The sequence below is a fragment of the Gobio gobio genome, assembly GCF_949357685.1.
Source record: "Gobio gobio genome assembly, chromosome: 18".
Classification (NCBI taxonomy): domain Eukaryota; kingdom Metazoa; phylum Chordata; class Actinopteri; order Cypriniformes; family Gobionidae; genus Gobio; species Gobio gobio.
The window spans coordinates 3,695,780-3,722,268 of NC_137111.1; the positions used below are offsets into that span (position 1 = coordinate 3,695,780).

Sequence of the window (26,489 nt, forward strand, 5' to 3'; positions counted from 1 at the left end):
CACACACACACTCTTCTCCACCTCAGTCCTGTCCTCTCCACACCTTCAGCTTCTTCGGGAGTTCATTCACACACACACACACACACACACACACACACACACACACACACACACACACACACACACACACACACTCTCTTCTCCACCTCAGTCCTGTCCTCTCCACACCTTCAGCTTCTTCAGGAGTTCATTCACACACACACACACACACACTCTTCTCCACCTCAGTCCTGTCCTCTCCACACCTTCAGCTTCTTCAGGAGTTCATTGAGATGTTGACACACTGTAGTTACACAGGTTTCGTTTCAGATGAACAAAAACACACCAGTAATCATTAGCTGAAGAGAAAAATACTCTTAAAGGTGCAGTGTGTAGTAGGGATGCCACAATTCTCAATATAATATTGAACCGTTCGGTACGGCTTTCACGGTTCAATACGCGCTTGTGAATTGCGTTTTTTTTTCGGTTTCGCATTTAATTAATTCTTTTTCTACAAATTCTATAATTTGCCTCCATCCCAAAACTGAACAACACGACATACATTCACATCACACGTTAGTAGTAGAGTTATACTCACAGAACACTAGAGTTATTCACAATCAAAGTTCATTATTTGCATGCGTTTTAAAGCCTTGCCGGTTTCATTCGCGGGCGCGGTTTTAACATGCGCTTTTCAGAGCGCGCGCACTAAAAGCCTGTCAAACACGTGAATACTGGACTTAGTAGTCGTCTAACTGCGTTAATACTGTCAAATACACACAAGGTTAACATAAACACAGTCGGTTATGTCTAAAGTGAAAGTAAAATCGGTGTGTGTGTATATTAGATGTGTGCAGGTCTTTAATTGACAGCGGCGCAGCCTATAGTGAACACACTGGCCTTAAAGGGACAGTTCACCTCTAATGTCATTATTTACTCACTCTAATATTGTTCCAAACCTGTATTCATTTCTCAATGACAGAATATTCATTTTTGAGTGAAATATCCCTTTAATGTTAATACAACAACAAAAGACAAAGAGAAAATCACTCTCTGCTCTTGACTGAAGAACTAATACAGTAGCTTTAATAAGAATCAGTGTATATTTTATACTGAAGTCTATGTAGTGTTTTATTTTTACATTTATTCATTCAATTTCATACTTAAATGCTGCTGTACAGCTCTGAGCTGCCAGTGTAAATCTTTATATATATTTATATTATATTTTACAATACACTAGGAATGTGTACAAGGTTTTTTTTAAGTAAAGTTTTAAGTTTAAGTAAGGTTTTTCAATTCTTTTAAGTAAAATAAAGAAAGAGTATTGCAATAATAAAATAGTCTTTTTTCTCCTTAACCTCTTGCTGTTCCTGTCGCCTTAGAATAGAATAACAAAAAACTGATGTGACAAGCCATCAGAACCGAACCAAACCGAAAACCGTGGGTAAAAACCGAGTTGTGTATTGAACCGCGGACTAACTGTATTGTTGTGTAGTATTTATGAGGATCTATTGACAGAAATGCCATATTATATACATAACTTAACCTTACACAATGAACCGTTATGTGTTTATTACCTCAGAATGAGGCGTTTCTATCTACTGATATTTCTATTGTACCAATTCAGATGCAACTTTTATTGTCAGGGATTTGATTGGTAACAGCGCTATAGTGTCTTACTTTTCTAATTGGGTTCATTAATTAAATACAAGTCATTTCTCAGACAGTAGATATGGATATTTTAGATGAATTTAAGGACTAGTCTTGGTCTGGTCTTGGTTTAGGTGGTCTTGACTACAACACTATTGTTTAGCATGTACATGTGAATGTTGTAGCCTACACCTCCACATGTTAACACGTTTATAATTGACCAACTTCTGAAAACAAATGAAGAGTTCAGATGCAAAAGCCTCTAAAAGCCCCTTCGCTCAAAAATGAGATGACAATACTGAGTGAATGCTCTCTGCATATAGTATATGTTTATAAAATACTTTCTCTTCAAGCCCACTAAATCCCAGCCTCAGCCCATTCAGAAGTACCGGCACTTATTTAGAAACCTGACAAAAATGCTTATTTTAAAGAAAAATGTCAGGCGGACTTAGAGGCTTTTGCATCTGAAGTCTTCAAATATAGGCTAGTTGTTTTTTTAAAGAAATACTCACTTATATGATATAAGTGATTATTATATGTAGCGCGGCGTAGTGACGCTGACGTGAAGCTCACACACTGCTCACACACTCCTCACACACTGCTCACACACTGCTCACACACTCCTCACACTTTCCTCACACACTCCTCACACACTCCTCACACACTCCTCACACTGCTCGCACACTCCTCGCACACTCCTCGCACACTCCTCGCACACTCCTCACACACTGCTCGCACACTCCTCACACACTCCTCCCACTCCTCGCACACTCCTCGCACACTCCTCGCACACTCCTCACACACTGCTCGCACACTCCTCACACACTCCTCCCACTCCTCGCACACTCCTCGCACACTGCTCGCACACTCCTCACACTGCTCGCACACTCCTCGCACACTCCTCACACACTGCTCACACACTCCTCACACACTGCTCGCACACTCCTCACACACTCCTCACACACTCCTCGCACACTGCTCGCACACTGCTCGCACACTCCTCGCACACTGCTCGCACACTGCTCTCACACTCCTCGCACACTGCTCGCACACTGCTCGCACACTCCTCGCACACTCCTCGCACACTGCTCGCACACTCCTCGCACACTGCTCGCACACTCCTCGCACACTGCTCGCACACTCCTCGCACACTCCTCGCACACTCCTCGCACACTCCTCCCACTCCTCGCACACTGCTCGCACACTCCTCGCACACTGCTCGCACACTGCTCGCACACTCCTCGCACACTCCTCCCACTCCTCGCACACTCCTCGCACACTCCTCGCACACTCCTCGCACACTCCTCGCACACTCCTCGCACACTCCGCACACTCCTCGCACACTCCTCCCACTCCTCGCACACTCCTCGCACACTCCTCGCACACTCCTCGCACACTGCTCGCACACTGCTCGCACACTCCTCGCACACTCCTCACACACTCCTCCCACTCCTCGCACACTCCTCGCACACTCCTCCCACTCCTCGCACACTCCTCGCACACTCCTCGCACACTCCTCGCACACTCCTCGCACACTCCTCGCACACTGCTCACACACTGCTCACACACTCCTCACACACTCCTCACACACTCCTCACACACTCCTCACACACTCCTCACACACTCCTCACACACTGCTCACACACTGCTCACACACTGCTCACACACTGCTCACACACTCCTCACACACTGCTCACACACTGCTCACACACTCCTCACACACTCCTCACACACTCCTCACACACTGCTCACACACTCCTCACACACTCCTCACACACTCCTCACACACTGCTCACACACTGCTCACACACTCCTCACACACTCCTCACACACTCCTCACACACTGCTCACACACTGCTCACACACTCCTCACACACTGCTCACACACTCCTCACACACTGCTCACACACTCCTCACACACTCCTCACACACTGCTCACACACTCCTCACACACTCCTCACACACTCCTCACACACTGCTCACACACTCCTCACACACTGCTCACACACTGCTCACACACTCCTCACACACTGCTCACACACTGCTCACACACTCCTCACACACTCCTCACACACTCCTCACACACTGCTCACACACTCCTCACACACTGCTCACACACTGCTCACACACTCCTCACACACTCCTCACACACTCCTCACACACTCCTCACACACTCCTCACACACTGCTCACACACTCCTCACACACTCCTCACACACTGCTCACACACTGCTCACACACTCCTCACACACTGCTCACACACTGCTCACACACTCCTCACACACTCCTCACACACTGCTCACACACTGCTCACACACTCCTCACACACTCCTCACACACTCCTCACACACTCCTCACACACTGCTCACACACTGCTCACACACTCCTCACACACTGCTCACACACTCCTCACACACTCCTCACACACTCCTCACACACTGCTCACACACTGCTCACACACTGCTCACACACTCCTCACACACTGCTCACACACTGCTCACACACTCCTCACACACTGCTCACACACTCCTCACACACTCCTCACACACTGCTCACACACTCCTCACACACTCCTCACACACTGCTCACACACTCCTCACACACTCCTCACACACTCCTCACACACTGCTAACACACTGCTCACACACTCCTCACACACTCCTCACACACTCCTCACACACTCCTCACACACTGCTCACACACTCCTCACACACTGCTCACACACTCCTCACACACTGCTCACACACTGCTCACACACTCCTCACACACTGCTCACACACTCCTCACACACTCCTCACACACTGCTCACACACTCCTCACACACTCCTCACACACTCCTCACACACTCCTCACACACTGCTCACACACTCCTCACACACTCCTCACACACTCCTCACACACTCCTCACACACTCCTCACACACTGCTCACACACTGCTCACACACTCCTCACACACTGCTCACACACTGCTCACACACTCCTCACACACTCCTCACACACTCCTCACACACTCCTCACACACTGCTCACACACTCCTCACACACTCCTCACACACTCCTCACACACTCCTCACACACTGCTCACACACTCCTCACACACTGCTCACACACTGCTCACACACTCCTCACACACTGCTCACACACTCCTCACACACTCCTCACAAACTCCTCACACACTGCTCACACACTCCTCACACACTCCTCACACACTGCTCACACACTCCTCACACACTCCTCACACACTGCTCACACACTCCTCACACACTCCTCACACACTCCTCACACACTGCTCACACACTGCTCACACACTGCTCACACACTGCTCACACACTCCTCACACACTCCTCACACACTGCTCACACACTCCTCACACACTCCTCACACACTCCTCACACACTGCTCACACACTGCTCACACACTCCTCACACACTCCTCACACACTCCTCACACACTCCTCACACACTCCTCACACACTCCTCACACACTCTAATATAATTAAAAAATCAGATAATTTGAAATCTGTGCCTTTGTTTCATATCAATAGCAATAAATTTATTGGATGGGAGGCGCTACAATGTTTATTTCATTCACTAACTGAAAACAGGATGACTAATCGATTCTTGGGATTTAAGAATCGATATTGTTTTGTAAAAGTGAGAATTGATTGAAATCGAGAAATCTATATTTTTTTACCCAGCCCTAATAATTATCATTTATGAATTGGCCTCCTATTCTTATTTTATCAATACTCTATCATGTGTTCATGTTTGTAGCAGGGGCGGTTCTTGACCCTTTTTAGGGGGGCTTCAGCCTCATTGGTCCATCACCGCTCGTCAATGTCAAAATATTTGCGAAAACCAATCAAATCAGAGTAGGCGGGCTTTATGTTCACACAGAATCTGCTGAGGCTAAACGCGAATTTTAGCAGCGCAACTCGACGTCAAGTGAGAGAAATGTAAGCAAAGACTCTGCTTCTTTAAGTCAGAAATGTTAAACAAAGACAAAAATATTCAGGCAAATGAATAGCCTACACTTTTGTCTAATTTCGCCAATTTGAATTGAAAATAGGCCAATGTGATTCATAATGTAATTAACAAACAAGAAATATTAACAAAACCGCTTTCTTCAGATTAGGCATAATATTAATAATGAATGTGTACATAATGTAAATTAATATTATTCCATGTGTAGCCTTCAGTAAATAAAAAGAAGCTCAGCTATTTCAGCCAGGTATTGGGCATAAGATTAGTAATGAATGTGTTTATTTTGTCAATTAATTTAATAAACTTAAAACTTTAATAAACAGTATATTAACGTGTCTAAGAAAAGTATTCATAAAACATATAAATGTCAGTATGTTAATATGTAAACCATATTTACTTTCTTCTCTGACGAAAATGGAAAAACTATATCAGTTAAAGCTCAGCGTTAGGAGGCAAGATAAAAACAGAAAGAAGAGATGTGGAGATAAGAGACAAATAATCCACTGCCCAGTGACATGGTTTTCAACTGTTATCTCATTTTTTTGGCCTTCAGAACATCTTAAAAAGCACATATGTAGATCAGAGAAATCAACATTTTCTCGGGGGAGCTTTATAAGTATTACTAAACAGCCATCCTATGGATATGCATGTTATTAAGCTACTAGTTAATAGCGCAATTTGGACCCTAAAATACCCTCACGGGCTAAACCCCCCTAAAATGAAAATCCTAGAACCGCCCCTGGTTTGTAGGCTCTTTACTAACATTATTTAACAACAAAACAGCATTTATTAGGGGATTTTGCTGGACATTGTTGTAAAGTCAACATTTCTAGGCTTACAAAAGAATATATTTTCCCAGAATCCTTGAAGAACTCCAATTTGTTGTAAAGTCAAACAAAACACAACCTTAATTTGCTCTCTTGGCCGCTCTTAACAAGCAGTTCCATTTATTCTTCCCTAGAGAAATTGATTTTTGCAGTAACATTGAGGACAGAACTGTCTGGTTCTCCACGGTTGTTAAACGGCGATGCCATTAGAAAGTCTGGCTGCGTTTACACTTGGCATTAACATGCGACCTGTGTCCGGATGTTGAACATATACACAGTGTAAATGCGCTTCTGATGGGAATGTTATCCGATCAGCCTGTCCTGGTCATTTGCAGTGCAGTGTTTATTTCGTTGATCAATATTTTTCGTCATAATTTTCATCAACAACTGACGAAAACGAGACGATTACTCACTAAAAACCAGTGTTGGATGACAAAAACTATGAGGAAAATCTACTGTCAATGAGTAAAAATGGCTCAATCCATCAATAACACACACTTATGACAGGTCCTGCTTATGCTATTATCCTACTAATGCTGAGGAATAATCACATGTTTATATAGTCATGTGATTTAGACGGTTGTAACGACGCATATTTGATCTCTGCAGTGAGACATTTCAAAATAAGAGTCCCGCTGTATTTGAGCTTGTTAATAATTAAAGTCACACATTATTTATAAGTTTGATTACACAATAAAATGTGTTTAATGTCATTCCCATTTAATTCACAGTCATGAGGAAAGACTAAGAACAGTATCTGACGCATTATTCAATAAAGTATCAGGGTTAACAGTTCAGTGACCCAATGTGGGAGCTGAGATATATGCTGTATATATATATATATATATATATATGTACTGTTGTGTGCGTGTGTAGAAAGTCTTATCTAATCAGGAAATGTAGCCAAAGCAGAAGGTCCAAGTTCGCGAAGACCCGAGTTTGAGGGCGTTTTCACACCTGAAAGTCTGCACCAAGGTCCGAACCGAAGTTCATGATTTGATACATTTTATACATTGGGTTAGTTTTGTTTTGGTTTCACATTGCCATTACGCGAGCGCACTAAAGAACTGAACATGACACACTTGCATCTGGACACTGATTGGTTTGTAAACGGACGTGCGTCTTTAAGATGAATGAACGGAAGCATATCGTTGCCACTATTGAACAGTGCGCATTGCTTGACTATTTTCTTTTCGTTACGTTTAAAAGTGGACATTTCAAGCTTTATATACACTAGGGATGCAACAATACAGTTAGTCCAAGGTTCAATACATACCTCAGTTTTTAACCACGGTTTTCGGTTCGGTTCTGATGGCTTGTCACATACAATTTTTGTTATTCTATTCTTAAGCGACAGGAACAGCAAGAGGTTAAAGAGAAAAAAGACTATTTTTTTATTTCTTTATTTTACTTAAAATAATTGAAAAACCTTACTTAAACTTAAAACTTTACTTAAAAAAAAACCTTGTACACATTCCTAGTGTATTGTATAATATAATATAAATATATATAAAGATTTACACTGGCAGCTCAGAGCTGTACAGCAGCATTTAAGTATGAGATTGAATGAATAAATGTAAAAATAAAACACTACATAGACTTCACTATAAAATATACACTGATTCTTATTAAAGCTGCTGTATTAGTTCTTCAGTCAAGAGCAGTGAGTGATTTTCTCTTTGTCTTTTGTTGTTGTATTAACACTAAAGGGATATTTCACTCAAAAATGAATATTCTGTCATTGAGAAATTAATACAGGTTTGGAACAATATTAGAGTAAATAATGACACAATTTTATAAGTGAACTGTCCCTTTAAGGCCAGTGTGTTCACTATAGGCTGCGCCGCTGTCAATTAAAGACCTGCACACATCTAATATACACACACACCGATTTTACTTTCACTTTAGACATAACCGACTGTGTTTATGTTAACCTTGTATATTTGACAGTATTAGCAAAGTAAGACGACTAATTTAATTAGTCCAATAATCACGTGTTTGACAGGCGTTTAGTGCGCGCTCTGAAAAAAGCATGTTAAACCGCGCAAGCGAATGAACCGGCAAGGCTTTAAAACAAATAATGCAAATAATGAACTTTGGTGATTGTGAATAACTCTAGTGTTCTGTGAGTATAACTCTACCACTAACGTGTGATGTGAATGTATGTCGTGTTGTTCAGTATTGGGATGGAGGCAAATTATAGAATTTGTAGAAAAATAATTAATTAAATGCGAAACCGAAAAAAACGCAATTCACAAGCGCGTATTGAACCGTGAAAGCCGTACCGAACGGTTCAATATTATATTGAGAATTGTGGCATCCCTAATATAAACATATTTCTCATGTTTGTGAGGCAGTAGCTGCTGAGTTTCAGTTTATTTGAGACGCGCTACAGTTCATGTGCAAAGCATGTGATCGCTCCCGCGATTATTGTCTGCTATAGACTATTTGCTTCTTATTTATTAAATCCAGGCAATTATCTGATTAAACGTTGATTAAAATTAAGATTTATACAAAACTAAATTCACTTTAAAGAAAGGCTTTCTAAGCAAAATCATACAACATTTCTTACAAAATAATTTCTGACCTTCTGTTTTCTGACATTTTGCGCATCTTCTTAATTTTCATAATCAATGTAGCCTAGATTGAATTTAAAAATAACATTATAATGTTTAAACATAAACAGGAACTTCCTGTAAATGCTCTGAAAGTCCGAACCACACTAGAAATGCTTTCACACTAGAAACGAACCAACCTTTGTTCAGTTTGATCCGGACCTCTTTTCGTCGGACCAGATTTTGTCTGTTTGGGCTGTTTCTCATCTGTAATTTTGATTTGGACCAAACTGAAAAGTCCGAAAATCCGGACCAAACAAGGCAGGTGTGAAAGCGTCACGGCTTCCTGTCTACTCTACACTATCCTATCACAATAAAGGCGAAAACACCAAACATACATCTTTTAATGTTGTCTGGTAAAGTCCAAAGTTTAGAACAGCATTATCAAATCTTGATTTAGTTTGACCCAGGGTTGTGCAATAACAGGCTGTCGTTGATGAATGTCCTTTCCTCAGAGATCCTATGAATGAATTCTTCTTTGTTTTCAGGAATAGAAGAAGAATATGTGGCGACATTCAAAGGTTCAGAATACTTCTGCTACGACCTTTCTCTGAACCCGATCCAGAGCAGCAGTGAAGAAATCACACTGTCCTTCAGAACGCTTCAGAGAAACGGGCTGATGCTGCACACGGGGAAATCCGCAGATTACGTCAATCTGGCGCTGATCAACGGGGCGGTGTCTCTCATCATTCATCTGGGTTCTGGGGCGTTTCAAGCTCTGGTGGAGCCGGTCAATGGGAAATTTAATGACAATGAATGGCATGATGTGAAAGTAACACGGAATGTGCGTCAGGTAATAGAGCGACCAATGATTCAGTCGAGATCACACTACCATAGAAATAACTCCTATACGCAACTTGACATATTAATCTAGAATCAATATAGTTGTTCCCTAAATAGAAGTCGTTCTTATGAGCTGTTTGAGGTCATGTACTAGTACTAGTCAGGGATGGAGATTAGCACCAGCCAAATGCGGGTGATTTTGTGTTGTGGCGGGTAAACTCGCTTCACCTACCGTAAATAAAACTAGCATAGCTACTGTTTCACCTGCACGGCGGACACTTTTAGAGGAGGCACACCTTCAAAGAAATAGTGGCGTTACAAATCAAATTCACAATAAGTTGGTTTCACATTGCCATCATGCGAGCGCACTAAAGAACTGAACATGACACACTTGCTCCACTCGAATGAACAGAGGCGTAACGTTGCCACTAGTGAACAGTGCTGGACTATTTCTTTTAGTTTAAAAGTGGACATTTAACGCTTTCTATACAAATATTTATCATGTCTGTGAGGTAAGTAGCTAGCCTGGCTCCGCCCTCTTACGTACTTCCGCTCAATTTTCATTTTCCTTCAGTTCTCCGTCTGGGATTGCGGTATATTCTTAGGATTTCTCCGGTCAAATTTTAACCGGTCCAATCAGCGAGCAGAGGGCGTGGCTGAGAACGATGACGTTGATGGTGTGCGCTAGTTTGAGATGACATACGTCACGACCAAACGTTAGCGATTGGTTATGGCAGATCCAGAGCGGCTCTGGGCAGATCCAATAGTTTTAAACTTCAACAGAGATCCCGCCTTCAGGGAAGTAAACGCTTGTCATTGGAGAGTGGCCAGACTCTCTGAACAAATGAAATGTATGAGAGTCTGGTAGAATCAGTCTAGCAAGTAGCCTATTCGCTGAGTTTGGGTTTATTTATGAGACGTCTTCAAGAGCAATCGTGATCGCGCCCGCGCCTTCATGTCACGATTATTGTCTGCTATAGCCGATTTGCTTCTTATTTATTAAATCCAGGCAATTGGCTGGTGAAACATTGATTACAATTAAGATACAATTTATAGAAAATGAAATTCACTTTAAAGAAAGGCTTTCAACAAAACTTAATGAAGTGGTCAAAATCATTTCTGACCTTCTGTCTTCTGACATATTGCGCATCTTTTCACTTTTCATAATCAATATAGCCGAGATGAAATGTAAAAATAACATTATAATATTTAAACATAAACAGGAACTTCCTGTAAATGCTCTGAAAGTCCGAACCATACAGGAAATGCTTTCACATTAGAAACGAACCGATCCGGACCGAGACGACCTCTTTTCGTCTGTTTGGTCCGCACATGAATGAACCAAAACTCAGCTTATAGGTTACTTGCCTCAGACATGATAAATATATCGTCAACTTCATCTTTGCAGCTGACACTGACTCAGAAAACACTAGTTTATTAATAAACAATTAACAAATGGCATATTAACAATTGTTACTTTTGTCAGTGCTTTGCAGCAAGCTTTACGCATGCTGTTGAGTGCCCCCAGTATATATTTAAGTGATTTAATTAATATAAACGTGCGATTAGTCGACTTATGGCTTAAATGAACGACTAGTGGACTAGAAAAGTCTTTAGTCAAGGCAGCCCTAATAGGAAGCATGATATAGAGGAGGTTACATTAACTCATAAAGCATGCATAAAACAGTATACAGTACAAAATACACTATATAAGACCGTGATAATCATACACACAATGTCCTGGAGATATGCAGGTTCCTTCATATGAGGTTTTTCTATGAATGTATGGGGAAGAGTCCTATTTTATGGGCATTATGTGTGTTTCAAGAGGGAAATGGAGTGAGAGTTAACTCTTTCACATTATTGTTGGTTACAGTTCAGGGGGTTTGCTGGATTATTCATTAACTATAATGAGTAATTGTGTGTCTGATTGGTCCAGGCTCTACAACTGTTAGTAGAATAAGTTGACATTTAGTTGCAAAGTTACTTATAGTCAGTAGAATGTCTGAACTAGACCATCAAGTTAAAGTGTCACAACATATCAATTGTTTTGTTTATGCGGCTACTAATATGCTTTGTAAAACTAACGTCGATCATGGAATGTGTCATTCTACTAACCGTCTTTAATGTTTAACAAACTAATCATCATATGTTTATTTTCAGTCGTTATTTTATTCACAGTTTTTTTATTTCCTTTCTCCTCTTATTCCACAAAGCACTGGAGCATTGGACATGCTATGGTAAAGAAACTACACTGTTATGTAGATATTATTCAATATTTTTTTTGTTATTTTGGGTGTACCGTGTGTTTTCTTCTTCTTTCCTTTATTTGTAAACATCATTTGCCAAAATATGGGAACTGGTTGGTACTTTTTGCCGTTTTTTTATTTTCTATTCAATCTTCATTTCGTTTTTTCCCTAGCAGTCTTTTCTCCTATTTCCTTGTCCAAGTTACCCCCATTAGAAGGATCAAGTCAGCTCTATTCCCTCCATTCTGCATGGTCTGCATTGAAAATGCTGTGCTGATAAATTCACCCATAATCTATTTGTCTTTGGCTTACTTTTACTTTAGTCCCTCCATGTGCCACTTTTTGAAATGTTTAGTTGTCATATTTAAATATATGCGCTATATACACATCAAATTCACATATCTGATTTTATAATTTATGTGTTGCATGAGTTTTTGATTTCAGTTTTAACCCTACTGCATGGTTTTCTTTTCATTTAGTTAGAATTAAACATACTAACGAAACTATCTTAGATACTAACACCATTTTTGTGTCTGTAAATTAATTTTAAGTTTCTATGGGGCAATACTAACGCTGTTGTTTAATACATCAACACCTAATTACATTCAAGTAAAGGACGTCTTCAAACATATCCCTTCTAAGTCATGCAATAAGTTAAAGAAAAAAAGACATAAAAATGGGCTTTAGTCTAGAGAAAATAAAGGTAAAAGGTCCTGAATGTAAAGACGCTCTGCAATAGGGTATATGTCAATGGTCACAAGGTCAGAAGTCCTATAGAATCACACCAATTCATTGGCTGATGGCGCTGAAGCTCCGCCCATAAGGAGTCAGCACCCTTTTAAGTGGGTCCATTGTCTCAATTTTTCTCAAACTGTTCAAGATGCATAAAGATGCTAACAGACAATACAAATAAAAACTCAGAAAGACAAAACGTGTGCAGCCAAACCCTTATCCCGGTTATAAAAATTGACCAAAGTTTGAAAGAGAAGATCAACCTGCCGCCATACAAAAGTCCTGAAAAGTGAGGCTTTAGCGAGGGCCCATGCTGAGTAGAATATGCCTGGATATCCAGACGAAAAAGACCTCAAAAGCATTGGAAATCACATCCAAAAGCCAATGTGAAAGTCTCCACAGCTCCTCTCGTGGGACCTCCAAAAATCTGCTGGGACTTATTGAGCATTGACCCATGCTGCCAACATTGGCCCTTGAAGCAGTAACTGGACAGAGTCTTTCCTGTTCCTCTGACTCAAACAGGAGAAGACCAATAACTTTTGACCAATCCATACTCCTAGAACTAACGATAATGCATGTAAATAGCCTACTCTCTCAAGCTGTCTTAAAGGGTTAGTTCACCCAAAAATGTAAATTCTGTCATTAATTTGTCACTCTCATGTCGTTAGACACCCGTCAGACCTCCGTTCATCTTCAGACACAAATGAAGATATTTTAGTGTAAAGCTGATGCTGAGAAAGGCTTCAGATAGGCCTCCATTGGCATTCAGTACATTTACACTCACAAGACCCATAAAAGGCACTAAAAACGTCGTTACAAAGTCCATCTCACCACAGCGGCTCTACAATAATCTTACGGAGGTCTGACGGGTGTCCAACGACAGGAGGGTGAGGAATTGATGACAGAGTTTACATTTTTGGGTGAACTAACCCTTTAAGAGAAAACATCTTGTCTGATACTAATGAAAGAGACTTGAGTGACGGGCACATGAGCATCTCCATACATTGCAGCAACAATCTGACACAAAATCTAGTTCTAGATCCAGGAAACCCATGGAGTGGCAATATGAGACTTCTGTCCCAGTTCACTCCCAGACCCAGGTCTTGTAAATATCCGAGGACAGTATCCTAATGCTGTGCTGGAAAATTACCTCTTTGAATTTCAGAATTGTCATCTGAACTGGATGGCACTCTGATTTTCTGCAACAGCCCCAGTCTACACTATGGGGGTGACTATGCTTTGTGCAGAGCTTGCAACAGTGTCCTTTGAACACTGACTCATGTTAAGCATGCCCCAGGTTGCCTGATAATGGGGGCAGAGGCCACGTTTTGCACAAGAGCTTTTGGGGTTTAATACCAGGGTAAATGCACAGTGTATAACCTGACTTACTCAACCCGCTCCAAGCAGGATTCAAACGGGGTCTCTGGCATGGGAAATGGGCGCTAACAGAGACGCTAAAGACCGCAGCCTCTAGCATCAGTCGCTAGTGTGCCTCTTGTGTGAGTGAGGTTCACATGCACAGCTCTTACTGGCCTACATTACACCTTAAACCTCACTCCCATCCGGGTCATGGCACCAAATGTATCCGCTCCTACATGACCTACTCAGAGCAGGATTCAAACCGGCGTCTATGGCATGGGAGGCGGAAGCGCTAACAAGGACGCTAAAGACCGCAGCCTCTATTTCAGTTGCTAGTGTGCCTCTTGAGGCCAGGGGAGTGAGGTTTACACACACAGCTCTTACTAGCTTGCTTCCGTTACACTGACCCCCTTAAACCTCACTCCCATCCGGGTCATGGCACCAAATGTAACCAGTCTTCTCGACTCGCCGTTGTTAAAGGTGCATCTGTTGGAACACAGCCATCTCCTGTTTCACTGAGCGCTGTAAGTTAGGACAGGTAGCTTCAAACCTCCATGTGCTTGCTCCTTTACTCTTCCACTTTGGCACTTAATAGCTAGGTGACTAGAACACAGCCTGATAGTCTCCAACAATGAAAGCATTATCCTAAGTTCATGATTGTGTTAAAATCCATAGCCTTCCAACATGGCCTCCACGTGACAAACCCCCAAACAGGCATTAAGACAGACACTCCGGAAATGCCATCTTGTGAGAATAATCCACTTTAAGGTGAGTGTCTAGACAAATGGGGCCAGGTTATGCTGCTCCTTATCGATGGAACTTCAGCACCATCAGCCAATGAATTGGTGTGTTTCCATAGGGCTTCAGATCATGTGACCACTTGCGTGTTCTCCATTGTGTCATTATGCAGCGTTCAGTGCATCTTAGTGACTAAAACAGACATCCTGGGAGTAGCAAAGTGGTACCTGTATATAATCTTCCTGTGGTTTGTTCTTTAGGTAACAATATCTGTGGACGGAATACTGACCACCACAGGATATACTCAAGAGGACTACACCATGCTCGGCTCTGATGACTTTTTCTATGTTGGAGGAAGTCCTGGTACAACCGACCTGCCTGGATCACCTGTTAGAAACAACTTTATGGGTTGTCTGAGGGAGGTAAAATACCAAGAGGCATCAGTGCAGAGGAAGCTTTATAGAGCTTCATAGAAGCTTCTGTGTCTGTTATGGTGATAGTCATTCATTTTCAAAAGTGAAGAGAAATAGCCTAAATTGGGTTTGCAGAACAAAACAGGTTCAAAGCACCTTTAAATAACCATTATATACACTATATTGCCACTGAGTTCAGGTGTTCATTCACTTCATGGCCACAGGTGTATAAATCAAGCACTAGGCCTGCAGACGCTTCGACACACATTTCCTCACTACTAAATATTCCACGCTCAACTGTTAGTGGTGTTATAACAAAGTGGAAGCGATTGGGAACAACAGCAACTCAAAATCACAGAGCGGGGTCAGCGCATGCTGAGGGTCACAGTTATCCTGGCTCCGCCCTCCTACGTACTTCCGCTCAATTGTCTTTTTCCTTCAGTTCTCCGTCTGGGATTGCGGTATATTCTTAGGTTTTCTCTGAACAAATTTTTACCGGTCCAATCAGCGAACAGAGGGCGTGGCTGAGAACGATGGCGTTGATGTGGTGCGCTAGTTTGAGTTGTAGTTCAGTAATGACGGCGGAGAAAGATGCGAGCGAAACCATTCATTCCGTTGTGGCACCGCTGCCGAATATCCAGAAGTTATAGCTGGAGCAAGAACAATCTGTGCTGAGTTCTGTTGGTGGCCGTGATGTTGTGTCCTGGGAAAAGTTAGATTTTCCAGCTCGCTCCGTAAGTGGTGAAGGAGTTGCTGAAGCCCTACTAGGACGGTAATTGTTTCTCGTGCGGTCGGAAGGTATTGTCATCATTTACAGCGGCTAGTCAGTGATTTTATTGCCGTCCGTTTCCCACCACCCGCGTAAAAATCCCTGGCCGAATGACCGACTGCTTTAGACAAACACCAGGTCATTTGGTCATTTAACTGCCGTCCGAATCCACATCTCTGAGTTTTCAAGAATATATCACTTCAAAATTCACTGTTTATATCCTTTTTGACCCCTGCAGAGCACCGTACGGTTGCGCTTCGCTGTACTTTGATGTATTTCTTTAAATGCTGGCGAGTATTTACAAAAGCAATATATTTCATCACCGCTCAAAAAATAAAAAGAAGAAAAGCATTTGAATTGGGCCGTAATTTACGGCAGCATTTATTCTTATCACACCAAGCATATGACATTTTATTTACAGCATACAATCATGTTACGGACCACGTGAGCAGCCGTTCCCGATCACAAAACTCCCTCTGTGAATAAATCACAATCCGAATGTACTCGTTTTAGGTTTTATCACTGAGGTGGCACTTTTATTTTCACGGATTTCCATGTGAGAAGCAAAGGCGAACGGCGCAAGACACACGTCATGACCAAACGTTAGCCATTGGCTCTTGATAGATCCAGTAGTTTTAAACTTCAGCAGAGTTCCCGTCTTCAAGGAAGTAAACGCTTGTCAATGGAGAGCGGCCGGACTCTCTGTACAAATGAAATGTACGAGAGTCAGATAAGACTCGCCAACTTTCTGCAGAGTCAAGAGCTCCAGACCTCCTGTGGCCTTCAGATGAGCTCAAGAACAGTGTGTAGAGCTTCATGGAATGGGTGTCCATGGCTGAGCAGCTCATCCAAGCCGTACATCACCAAGTGCAATGCAAAGTGTGGGATGCAGTGGGGTAAAGTGTGCCGCCACTGGACTCTAGAGCAGTGGAGATGTGTTCTCTGAGTGACCAATCACGCTTCTCTGTCTGACAATCCCATAGACGAGTCTGGGTTTGGTGGTTGCCAGGAGAACGGGACTTGCCTGACTGCATTGTGCCAAATGTAAAGTTTGGTGGAGGGGGGGATTATGGGGTGGGGTTGTTTGTTGAAGCATGTCTGTTCCATCTTTTCCCAACAGTCCTAAATATGTGGCTGTGGACCCTATAATTATACAATTGAACACAATGGTTCTGATTTAATTTTAGTGAAAAAGTCAATCAATCAATCAATCAATCAATCTTTCCACCCATTCATGAAAGGGTTCTGCAAACACAGTTTAGATCAGAGGTTTCTCAAATTATTCTTGTTCAACTGACATTGTTATATATCTATAGGTTGTGTATAAAAACAATGACGTTCGACTGGAGCTGTCCAGGCTGGCCCTTAAAGGCGACCCCAAAATGAAGGTCCACGGAGTTGTTTCCTTCAAGTGTGAGAATGTTGCCACATTCGATCCCATCACGTTTGAGACCCCAGAATCCTTCATCACACTTCTTAAATGGAACACTAAGAAGGCCGGCTCGATTTCCTTTGACTTCCGCACCACTGAGCCCAATGGACTTCTGCTCTTTAACCATGGGAAACCTAAGCAACAGACCAAAGAAACCAAGAGCCCTCTCACGCTGAAGGTGGACTTCTTCGCCATTGAGATGCTGGATGGTCTTTTGTACCTGCTTCTGGATATGGGATCAGGCACAACCAAGACACTGGCTGTGAACAAAAAAGTGAATGATGGAGAGTGGTATCATGTGGATTTCCAGAGGGATGGGAAAGCAGGTAACATTTTCTGAGGGTCCAGGCAGGAACATATCATTGCACTAACTCAGCCAGGTATTGGGGTGTGGGCCATGACTGGCTTTATAAACTAAAACTAACAGTTTAAACTGGAAGCTACAGGAAGCCAGTGAAGTTAGTAAAGGATGGGAAGGATATGCGCAGATTTTTTAGTTCCTGCAGGCAAGAGTTAACAGAAGCGGGTAGACAAGCTGAGTTGGGTTTAACCGCGAAATAAATTTGAATGCCCTCAGCGTAACTATGAAAGTTAAGACCATGCCGTCTGATGATCTGACCTAGTGGCAACACATAAATGAGAAATAAAAGAGGACCAAGTACAGAACCTTGAGGTACACCGTGAAAGATAGTAACGGTACGGGATCAATCCTGATCTATTCCTAACAAATTGCTGTCTGTCTGATAGATATGAAGTTAACCACTGAAGAAAAACACCAGTGATGCCTATTGCAGATAGTCGAGAAAGAAGCGTAGAGTCAGGGTTTGAAATTAGCTTTTTCACTACTTTTTGGCTACTACATTTTTAAGTTATCGGCCACTGAGATCTTCTACTAGCCAAAAAAAAAGAAAGAAGTAAACCAGATTAACTATGTCACAGCTTTCATCCTCATCACCAAAAATGTATTTATTCTTAAAAAGAATAACATGGAATAAAAATGTAATTTTTTTTTAAATAAGCCGTTTTAAAGTGCAGTTCAAAGACAAAGTTTCTCTACTGTCTGAATGCACAAATATGCACAGTGAATATCAGATCTTTCAGGTCTTGTATATCCTTTATTCGGATCCCCATTAGCTTCCACAAAGTGGTTGCTAATCTTCCTGGGGTCCACACAGCCATACAAGACCAAAAAAATATACAAATAAAATAAAATAAAACCACAAATATGATTACACTAATCAAATCATCAAACTATACATAACAGCTGCAGCACATCAAACATACAACATACATTTATATATTTGTAAGCATATATTTACATTGTCTTCTAAATACATATTATTCTTTCGTATGTTTATTGGAACCATATTCCAAGCGACAGAACCTTGATAAAGCACAGTTTTTTTCATAAAATTTGTGTGGGGACAAGCTAAAAAGAGTTGAGCTCTTATATTCTTCAGCATCGCCCCACTATAGTGAAATTTAGTTTACTGACTGCTTTGTACTTACTTACGTAATACTCCCCTTTGTCACTCCTGATTCAGTCTTGCTACACAGTGTCACAACACAACAGCTGAAGGCGGCTTGTTTTTGCTAACTTAAGCAGCTATTTGTTAGCGTTTACCCCTGGCCCAAAGGCCTTGCAATGTCACGCTGAAAATTAGATTTGGCCTCCAGCTGTGTTTTCCGCTCCATCTTGAGAGCTGGTAATTACATAAACTGTTTTGTTACCCTGGCCTCACACTGTGCCCGAGATATAAGCGACACAGTGTTGTTTGTCATGAGTATTAAAAAATTTGCAAGAATATTAAATATAAAGATGTATTTATAGGAAGTGTTACTGATGCTTTAAATCATGGCAGCGGCTATTTGCACTTAGTGTCAATAGAGGCTATTGACACTAAGTGAAAATAGGGATATATTCCATTTACACCATGTCAAAGTAGCAGTTCTTTCCAATATGTGTAAATAGTAATTAGATGCTATTTATACTTTATTTTGACAATATACTTCCCAACAAGGCGTGCTATTTGCACTTAGCACGTTAAAGGATTCTCTACATCAGGGGTTTTCAAACTTTATGATGCCAAGGACCCCCAAATATGATGAACCGTTTTATGAGGGACCCCCTTCCTAAAATCCATCTTATTTTATGTACGAAAAAAACATTTAAAATGTTAGATAAATAGTAAGTGTGACATTATAAATACAACATATTGTAATGTTGGATGTATATACCCGAAGAAGAACATTTTCAATTAAAAATTATTTGTATAAACAACTTTCACAATAAATGTATGCAAGCAGCGTATGTACTGTGTGAAGAAAACTGCCTCAGTAGAGCAAGATAAAGGCGACTATAGTGAGAAAAGTTAGAATATTCAGTAAACTTTAACCATTTTTGCTTTTTAATCTCTGAAATTTTCTGGGGACCCCTTAAAACCTTCTGGAGGACCCCAGTTTGAAAACTCCTGTTCTACATAACCAGATTTTCTTTGCACAGTTTTACCCTTTTCTCTGGCTTTGTTGAATTGCAGGTACTATCTCTATCAACGGAATTCGCACACCATACAAAGCACCAGGAGACAGTGAAATTCTTGACCTGGATGATGACCTGTATCTAGGAGGACTGCCGGAAAATAAAGCTGATATGGTGTTCCCTACTGAGGTGTGGACCGCTGTGCTCAATTATGGTTATGTAGGCTGCATCCGTGACCTATTCATCAACGGTCAGAGCAAAGACATCCGCCGCTTAGCGGAGGTGCAGAAAGCAGCCGGCGTAAAGCCCTCCTGCAGTAAAGAGTCGCCCAAGCAGTGTCTCAGTAACCCCTGCCAAAACAATGGAGTCTGCAGGGAAGGATGGAACCGCTATGTGTGTGACTGCTCTGGGACGGGCTTTCTTGGTCGTTCCTGTGAGAGAGGTGAGGCACTTGTTTTAAATACCCAATACTTCTTATTTCTTGTTGAAGAAACTTTGTATTGTAATGCGTTTCATTAGATGGAGGCTTCTTGTTATGTTGTTGTAGTGTTTATTCTATCAGTTTGCCTTCATTTTCCTTTTTCACCATCTGTAGATTAGTTATAGTTATACTTTGGTTGGTCATGTTTATTTGGGACAGGAAGTTTTGTGTGTGTTCCAGGTCCGGATTCCTGAAATCCATGCTCTGTACACTTTTATCTCTCTTGTGTCATTGAAGTCACTATGCCTGTGGGATTAAATTAGTCTCAAAATGATTAATATACGCGTCCACAATTATCCATTAACTTGATAAATGTTGCAAATGTACCTGTCACCTGTGGTTGCAGTAAATCCCATGACACAGGATAGTGAAACAAAAAAGGACACATGGTGTACAAATACACAGAGTGAATATTCAACAGAACTAGAAATGGATGCATAACATAATCTGTATCCATAGAAACTAACAATGACCAGCAAACAGAACTAAACTAAACAAAACAAAACCAGGGTAGGGACTTTAATGGTGGACGAAGAGCTAACCTTACTGGCGAAGCTGTCAAAGGAAGAAGCCAGGGTGGAGCCTTCCTTAACAGTCAAGCCAGACCCTCAGGACCGACTCCCGGAGGTGGAGACAGGAGGGTGGAGCTGGAGGGAAGGAGGAGTCTAACGGAGCTGAAGGGGTGGAGGAATGAGGCGAGGCCAAAAGCCTGGAGGTCTATGGCGTAGGCAGAGCTACAACTGATCAAGGTGGAGCTGGAGGGAAGGAGGAGCCCAGCGGAGCTGAAGGGGTGGAGGAATGAGGTAAGGCTAAAAGCCTGGAGGTCCATGGCGTAGGCAGAGCTACAACGGATCAAGGTGGAGCTGGAGGGATGAGGATGCACAGTGGAGCCATTAGGATGACAGTCCGAGGTGGAGCCGAGGGGGGCGGAGCCAAGGTGGTGCCAACTGGTCGACGGGCTGAGGTGGAGCTGGAGAGACACAGGGTGGATCCGCACAGCAGAGTGGAGTCAACTGAGGAGGAGCCGAGGGACTGAAGGGAGCCAGTGGAGGCGGATGAAATGGATGTCTTAGGCAGAGGAGGCTGGGTGGGACCATCAGCGAAGAAGGAGGCTTGGAGCTGGGCGGTACCAGTGACGACAGGAGACCTTAGAGTATTACCTCTTTCAATTTCTCATGCCATTTTATAGGGATCTGACACAGCTCACTCTCAGTGATGGGAGTATGGGTGGAGCTACATCCCCTGTCTTCGTACTCCACTTAAATGTGCTCTTCACAGTTGCCGGCTCACGCACCTGGTCAGTCTCACTTTTGGGCTCAGGCTCCAGGTGATGTTGTGCACAGGCGGAGGCTCTGGTGCTGGCGTTGTGGCGGGCTCAGACTCCGTGTCTGCGGTTGGTCTGGCTATGGTCTGGCTGGGCTCTGGGTCCGGAGTGGGGCTGGTAACAGGGACCCGCAGTTGACCAGCACCCAGTCCGCAAACTCAGCGAATGTCCCTCGAGGACCATCACCGGGCAGGCGTTCCTTTGTGCCCTCATTCAGACATGCCAGAAAAAACGCACACAGGGAGCGATCAGGAAAGTGTGTAAGGCGCGACAGATTTAAAAAATCACTCCTTAAGGGCTATAGATGCTCCTGCTCCAAGCAGAGCAGGCGGACAGCTGGTAAGTCCAGTTAGTTGTTCTGTCACAGGTGGATGCATTAAATCGCACAACACAGGAGAATTAAAAAAACTGTAATTAATAAATAATAATACATCCAACCTTTAATAAATCCAAATCCAACAAAGAACGTGCAGGAGATTACAGGAATAAGCCTAGTAGAACTAAGTAGAAGTAGTGTTAATATGGCCATGACATGAAGCAGAAAGTACCATAACTTAGCATTTGTATGGCAAACAATAACTTCATCTATTCTATGTCTCAGGGTAAGATAAGTTTGATAAAACACCAGACAAAGGTTTCAAAATCCAAATGAGTTGACTCAGAAAATACATTAATTATAGCGTGCATACCACTTGATTCACAAATGCACATATTAGGGATGCACGCTATTATCGGCATGACATCGGAATCGGCCGATAAACGCTTAAAATATAAAAATCGGCATCGGCCAATATGAAAAAATTATGCCGATATGCCTTGCCGATATGATAACGTGTTGATATGCGCCTGCAATAACTCACGTGTGCAAGGACTTCTATAGCGATAAGATCACGTCAGCCCTGTGGTCATTCTTCAAGTGAAAACAACAAAGGTTTTCACAACAAAACTAGCCCAAAACAAGCACAATCGCGTCTCCCCACTCTCTAGCGCACGCAGCAGCCTCTACAGCAGCTGAAGCTCCTCCAGGTCCTAGTGCCCGACCGGGAGAATGTTATATAGCCTATTTAGTGGAGGCGCTGTAGTTACAGTAATAGTGAATGAAAAGTAGAATACACAAATAAATAGAAGTTACTTCTTTTTCTGAATAAATAAAGCAGTAATGATGTCAAAGCACAAGCATGACACTTGCAAATTAAATACTTTTACATACAGTTTATTAATCTGTAATAAAATTTTATGAAATGGATGATGAAAAATAATCCAAGGAGCTCTAAAATAACTGAATGTTTTTTTATCTGAAGCTAAATACAGCATCAACTGATGCCATGCCACCCCCACTTCATGTGAACAAACATTAAATCCAAAAATAAAATATTTAGGTTACAACTGCATCTGTCTGGGGTGATAAATTACTGACTTTATTATTGTTATTTTCAGCGCTTTCAATATACTGTTATTTTAAAAAAGAACTTTATTAACATTAATTTATTTTTAACAAGTATCCTTTTAGTAAGGAGACCTCAGAAATCTGAAACCAGAATGCAAAAAAACCTTTTTTTTTGCTCAAAATGGTGCTTTCCAAACAAATGGAAAAAATAAACATATATCGGTATCGATATCGGCATCGGCCAGAATGAGTTGAAAAATATCGGCATATCGGATATCGGCAAAAATCCAATATCGTGCATCCCTAGCACATATTCCTTGATGCATGCAATTATAACTAATACAAGAGAAAAAAATAAATGTTATATTCATGAACATGTGTTTGTTTTTACAAGTGGCTGCACATTGATTTAATACTGAATACTGAGTTGAATGGCATTTGGCTGTGGATGGGAAGATTTGTTTGCAACATTTATCAATTTAATGGATTTGTGGGAAACTCAGAGACTAATCTCCAGCTGTGTCACCAAGTTTGTATTCCCATGTATACTGTTGGAAAAATTAAATCAACTGATTTCAGTGCATAAACATTACCCATCCAACCATTGTACTTGTAAATCTCAGCATTTACTGATACATTTTTAAGATCATAAGTCCCACCTAACCCTAACTATCATGGACATGGACATTTTACTTGCTCACATTAACAAAGGTTAATAAATGCTGTAAAAATAGTTTGCCAATGTTAACAAATGAGACCAATATTTCCACTCATCTTGGCAATATCTATATTGCTGTGAGTTGATGATAAACATTACAGACCTCTTCAGTAGGAAATACTTTACAGACATATATCCTGAAAACTACTCCTATCCAATGGATGTGCAGCATATTCTTCAGGGGTGTCCAACCCTGCTCCTGGATTGGCTACAGCTTCACTCCACATATCAATAGCTTGCAGCATTTTAACTTCCTTTGTGGACGGATAAATAATTTGTCTTTTTTGTCTTTATTTGTGCTCAATGACTTTACAGTACCTCTTTGCCTCTCATCCGCAGATGCCACCATCCTCAGTTACGATGGCAGTAAGTTCATGAAGGTCCAGTTATCTGTAGCTATGCATACAGAGGCTGAAGATGTGTCGCTACGGTTCCAATCCCAGCGGGCATACGGCGTTCTCATGGCAACCACTTCTCGAGACTCCGCAGACACACTGCGTCTCGAGCTGGAGACAAGTCGTGTCCGGCTCACGGTTAATCTAGGTATCAATGCTAAACACATCCTATCGCACAACCATGACCAAATACACACAAACCTTACCATATCTTGAGTTTGATTGTTCTCTGTGCTGTCATGCACACACACACACACACTGTTTTCCTTTCGGTTGACATGAAGAGTCCTTCAATGCTCAGAGTCTGCAGCTCTCCACACACACTCACACACCTCAGCTGTGCTCTGTGTTAAAGGAGAATGCTCTGTGATGGATAGCAGCCCTCTTTGTTGCCTTTCCCTTCAGAAAGCATGAACACTGTGCCCTTTCAGATTCCCTTTGAGTAATATATTCACAGGGGAAAGCTGTGCATTTTAGAAATCAAAAGTTATCCACAAGATTTAGCCATGATTTATTCCCACATGGCTGTTTGCATTCATAGTTCTGCACTGGGCTGTCAGCTTCATTCTGGAAGTATACAGATAAACCACTAGATGTATTATAAATCAGGGAGATAATTTAATACATATGATAATATATTTATTAGATCACTATGTTTATGATCTTTTCTCTCTGTTTTTATCTCAGAATTCGGAGAAAAAAAAGTCTGAATTTTAAGATATACAGTCGCGGTCAGAATGATTGGCACCCTTGGTAAATGTCGACATAAAAGCCTGTAAAAATAAAGGATGAAAGGGGATATTCAGCTGTCAGACATGACTGGAACTTCAATTGGGACTGGGTTCTGTGGTCAGATTAAACAAAAAAAAAGCTTTTGGCAGTAAAGACACAAGATGGGTTTGGTGCACAATGGGGGAAAAAGTACCCCATGTCCACGATTAAATATGCTGCTGGATCTTTGAAATTGTGGGCCTATTTTTCTGCCAGAGGTCCTGGACATCTTGTTTAGATACATGGCATCATGGATTCTATCAAATAACAACACATAAAAAATCTAAACCTGATGGCCTCTGCTAGAAATCTTATAATGGGTCATGGTCGGGTCTTCCATCAGGACAACGATCTAAAACAAACACAAATCAACACAAAAATGAATCACTGACCCAGTCCCCTGACCTGAACCCTATAGAAAACTGAAAGAGGAGCGTGTACCAACATGGTCTTGGGAATTTGAATGATCTGGAGAGATTTCTTATGGAGGAATGATCTCTGATCTCTTCAGGTCAGGTGTTCCGCAAACTCATCATTTTCACAGGCTTCTTTTGTTCATATTTACCAAAGGTGCCAATAATTCTGACCAGGACTGTACATAGGGGATGGCATGAGTAAATGATGAGAGAATCAAGGTTTTCCAGTGTGAGTTTAGTAAGAGCATTTCCTCACACGATGAGCCAGCTCTGGTCTTTGACTGTGTGCGGCCACTTCTCTGCTGAGGTTGATGGTACCCTATAGGCTGAGACCTGCTTCTGGTGAACTTGGATGAAATATCTCAATAAATCACTTCCTAAAAACAGAGATTTCAGTGGAAACTTGTTAAAAAAAATCCTTCCCTACTTTTTATTCAGGGAATTCAATAAACATTTAAGCAATCTTTATTTCAGTCCAAAAAGCCTGCATCTAATCCATGAACTGGCCGCAATCTCAAATTTAGCGCTGGCAAGCGGTTTACCATGCAGTTGTCACAGCCTGACCAATGATATGATGCTCTATAGAACATGCCACATGTGTTTTTTTTAAGACCAATGAAGCCCACAGTCAAATTACACACATTACAGCTAAGAAATGCCATGGGAGAATGTGCATTTCCATTCTCAGTCAAATACAATTTCCATTAGTGCATAATTAGACTATGCTAAATCACTCGGAACTTTCCATGAATAGGTGCACTAGGATGCAATAAAAAAAGAAAGAAAAGAGAAAAACAAAAAACTGGCGTTTGTGGATGGTTTATGTTGTGATTATGTCGTGAATCTCCTTCCTCGTGAGGGCTAGAGTCCCCTCTGATGTTTCCCAGCCCGCTGCCTCTGCACAAAGCAGAGCCGGGAATATGGCCAACACTCCCTGAGGGTTACAGTGGGAGCGTTTCCGCAGGGCCAGTCCCCACCGACCTCCCGCTCT

The 26,489-nt window shown here is 41.9% G+C and overlaps 1 protein-coding gene across 1 annotated transcript in view; it reads left to right on the forward strand.

Annotated features, from left to right (window-relative positions):
- The window catches only part of nrxn1b (neurexin 1b), a gene marked incomplete at its 3' end in the record, with an annotated part of 141,765 nt that overhangs the window by 21,258 nt on the left and 94,018 nt on the right, over nt 1-26,489 (forward strand). Inside the window, exons 3-8 of the mRNA XM_079843538.1 lie at nt 9,541-9,845; nt 12,052-12,075; nt 15,174-15,335; nt 17,412-17,853; nt 20,065-20,448; nt 24,256-24,459. Coding sequence (XP_079699664.1) covers nt 9,541-9,845; nt 12,052-12,075; nt 15,174-15,335; nt 17,412-17,853; nt 20,065-20,448; nt 24,256-24,459 — 1,521 coding nt within the window. The remainder of the gene's footprint in view (nt 1-9,540; nt 9,846-12,051; nt 12,076-15,173; nt 15,336-17,411; nt 17,854-20,064; nt 20,449-24,255; nt 24,460-26,489) is intronic.